The 3,825-nt window shown below is 32.6% G+C and overlaps 1 protein-coding gene across 1 annotated transcript; it reads left to right on the top strand.

Annotated features, from left to right (window-relative positions):
• Positions 1–1,323: 1,323 nt before the first annotated feature.
• On the top strand, positions 1,324–2,724 carry LOC149539001 (membrane protein PM19L-like). Its single transcript, XM_089799036.1, has 4 exons — positions 1,324–1,655; positions 1,757–1,982; positions 2,146–2,191; positions 2,357–2,724. The coding sequence occupies exons 1-4, from the start codon at positions 1,529–1,531 to the stop codon at positions 2,522–2,524; spliced, it is 567 nt and encodes a 188-aa protein (XP_089655162.1). The 5' UTR covers positions 1,324–1,528; the 3' UTR covers positions 2,525–2,724.
• The last annotated feature ends 1,101 nt before the right edge of the window (positions 2,725–3,825 follow it).

Genomic DNA, 3,825 nt, shown 5'->3' with positions numbered 1-3,825 from the left:
GGAATGCAAACTTTGCATTCAAGTTAGGAATGCTACAAACTTTAAGGTAAACCTTTTTTCAAGCTGACATGGACGTGATATTTAATATTTGTAGAGTTTGTTACATAGTATTTTATGCATTTTATGATGTGGAACACAGATCCCTTTGTTATGTGATGAAAGAATCATATGGAGAGGTAAAATATAGAAGCATCTAGAAAACTCTTTATGAAGTCTTTAAATACCTGGTAGAACTTGACCTAATTTATGATGAGCACGAGTATGGTGAAGTGAATGATGATACAAATGAGAAAACAAGCTATTCAATGTGAATGTGTGAACATTGAAGAAGAGGCAAACAGTTTTGTTATTCTAAAACAGAGCAAGTAACCTAGTTAGGAAGTGAAGTACATAAATGCTTTATTAGATCAGGGATCAGGATTATATTAGAAAGAGGAGATCCAATATTACCTTATCAGAGAAAACCGAGGATTAAGTGTTAAATTAGTTTTAACAGATTGAGTTAGGATAAATCTCTTAACAAAGTGGTCTTAACAGATCTTTGTACATCTCCTAACAGAGTCCTTACTTAGTTGTAAGTGTGAAATCCTCTAATATGGTGAGATCTAACAGTCTCAAAATCTTTTATAGTCCCTCAGTATCCTTTCAACTATATAAGACTCTCTTTTCAAATCGTTAACTTAATTTGGCCACAATTTTTTTTCAAAATCATTAGTACCATTAAATGTCACAATATAAAAATCTTTAAACGTCTCTTAACTTGATTGATTTAATATATCTATATTATACTTACTAGATTTGATCTATCTCATATCTTCTACATCAATTGTATTTATAATTGACATTTAATACATTTTAATTTATAATAATTATATATCTAACTTATTTAATTTTGTTAAACCTCTTCACCGATTACACTTTCACCACTAGATAGCATCATAGTCAAACCTCTACACACAATTATTTGACTATTAAATTCTTTAATATTTTAATTTTCAGTAAATTATTAATAATCAAACTAATTTGTATTCGATCAGCTCTGAAATGATATTCAATAATAATAATAACCCAACGAATTTGTATTCCATCAGCTCTGAAATGATATCCATATTTAATGAAAATATTTAACGAAAATATTGAGTAGTGCTTTTGCTTCAGAGCCCATACGCAACTCATCTGCGGTTACGTCGAATCATTATTATGACATATCACTCCCTCCTTAAACGACTTAAAAATCTGGCCTTTAATAGAAAATACCAACCAACGAGAACCAGTTGTATTTCCACCACTAGCCGTTTCTTGGTAGCAGAAAAGAAAATATTATTCGCCTGTCGAAGTGGGTCATCCACAGGCTGTGTGTGGAAGAGTAGCTTTGAAAGGAAATAATACCGTTTGCCATACTCCTTTAAATACCGTTTCCCATCTTCTCCATTGCACTCAAAGCAATTGTTCATTTTACAGTTTGAGTCATTTGGAGCTCTCTTTAAGAAATTGCTCTTTTTCTAAATCATTCTGAAATTTTGTCAAAATGGGTGTGAGAACAGTGAAGTCTTTGGCTGGACTTATGCTCTTGCTGAATTTCTGCATGTACGTGACCGTTCCTGGAATTGCTGGATGGGCACTCAACAAGGCCATTGATCATCATTATGTTTCTGGTAACAAAGATCTTTCATTTTGGTGATTGTTAGTATATTCTCTACCATATAATCTCAAATCTGATATTGATTGTATATATTTCTTCTATTTTGTTGGGCAGGACCCAGAAGCAGCATTCCAGTGGGGTTCTCATTTTCACCATTGTTTTTCCCCATGGGAAATGAGGCCACTGGTTTTATGGTCATCTTCTCTCTGATTGCTGGAGTTGTGGGAGCAGCTTCATGTCTTTCAGGGCTTCACCATCTTCGAGTGTGGACAGCAGAGAGCTTGGCTTCAAGTGCTTCTTCTGCCATCACCGCTTGGGCTCTTACACTTCTTGCCATGGGGTAATTAATATATAACACATCTCATTCAAATGGGGAAGGGATTCTTTCAGAATGTTTTGTCCTGGATCTATTTATTGAGATCTTTCAATAATAGCTGCAACCAAAAGCGATTTCTTGGTTTTTTTGTTTAATGCTGATCATAAGCATGTTACCAAACCTGCAGGTTGGCATGCAAGGAGATCCATTTACATGGCAGAAGCCCAAAGCTGGTATGGTATTTTGTTTTAGTTAGAATGTTTTTGAATATCTCTCCACAACTTTTATATTTTATACATTGCAATGCTACTCGATTGACAAGCTCTTCCCTGTTTGAGTATTCAAAGGCACAGAATTTATGCTTTTTTAATATGTGTTATAAAATATGGTCTGTGCAGATCACTTTGGAGGCCTTCATCATAATTCTGTCTGCAACAGAATTGTTTTACATGATGGTCATCCATGTTGGATTCTTCGCTGGAAATTACTTTTTCTGTGCAGAGAAAGAGAAAGATGTTGCCATCACTACAGCTGAGCCTATAAAAGAAAGTAAACTTCCAGCTTAGAAAAATGGAGTTCAATGTGGGACGAGTGTTTGGTCTGGCTTGGGCTTTGGCTTTAAAAGCTTTCAGTGCCTTTGATTGTAAGATTGGGTAGAAAGCGAAGGTTGTATGGCTTTATTTATTTGTAAGCCTGTTCTGATCTGATATTTTTTCATTTTATTTTATATAAATTGTGATCTATTGAGTCGCAAATTTTTGTTTAAGGTATATGTGGAAAGTAGAATCTACACACATTGGATCCGCTTCTTTGGAGAAAAAGCTTAGTCTTGCAATATAATTAGTTTTAGATTTTGAATATTATTCAATGGATTTGTAAAATTCTTGATAATTTGAATTATATTCAATTAAAAAAAACTTTAGATTTTATAATTTTATATAAAATGTAATAGTAAAATAAGAATTTATATAATTAAATTATTTATTTGTTTTTTTTTTTCTAAAGTGGGGACTAATGATTATCTAACATTTGCTATATACTATGGTTTGTAAAAAAATTGTCTATTAAAGTAAGTTTTTTGTTTCAAATTTCTTTTTTTCACATCCCCCTAATTGATTTTTCTAGGTGATCTTTTTAATTTTTTGCACAAAAACTCCAACAAGTCCCATTGGGATAATATTCCCATAATTACATTAATACTCACCCTTCACTTCCATCTACAGAATTGGGAGTTCTTTAATAGATTATATGTTTCTTTTCAAATTGAATTGAGCCTATGAAGATCATGGACGCATTGGTTTAATTTTGTTTTTATTAATTTATTCCATTAATTCATCCATTTCAACACCCATAGCTCATTGAGCTTCCATTTCCATTTGCAATATGAGATATAAAGGTATCCAAATCATTTTCTCATGAAAGTCATGAAAACAGGAAGTACCTCGTTACAATCTATTTATGTTTCATCTTTTTCTAATTTTATATTACGCCACCCATCAGAGATAGAAGTTTGGATGAATCAGCATGACACTTCCCTTCAACTACTCGTCAAAAATATTAGGTCTTCTCTTAAATTAAGAGAGAGTTGAGTGTTATCTAATCTCTATGAAATATCTCCAACTTTGCATATTACATGTGCTATGGGGTCCAAATCTTGAATATATTATTGAATAGTGCACAATGAGTTAACAAGATATGTATTTGAGAGCTTATCAAGATTTCTTCATCTTCACTAGGCACTAGGCTATACATGTCTCAATTTGTAGAGGTGATATCATCGACTTGCTAAAGGTAATGCATAGAATTTATATTTGGTTGAAGAATTACATTCTTAAACTCAAGCGTAGGAGTTTCAACATGGAACTCA

The sequence above is a fragment of the Cupressus sempervirens genome, chromosome 9 (assembly GCF_028749045.1).
Source record: "Cupressus sempervirens isolate cs-2001-9-10 chromosome 9, ASM2874904v1, whole genome shotgun sequence".
Classification (NCBI taxonomy): domain Eukaryota; kingdom Viridiplantae; phylum Streptophyta; class Pinopsida; order Cupressales; family Cupressaceae; genus Cupressus; species Cupressus sempervirens.
This window is presented reverse-complemented; position numbering and strand designations above follow the sequence as displayed.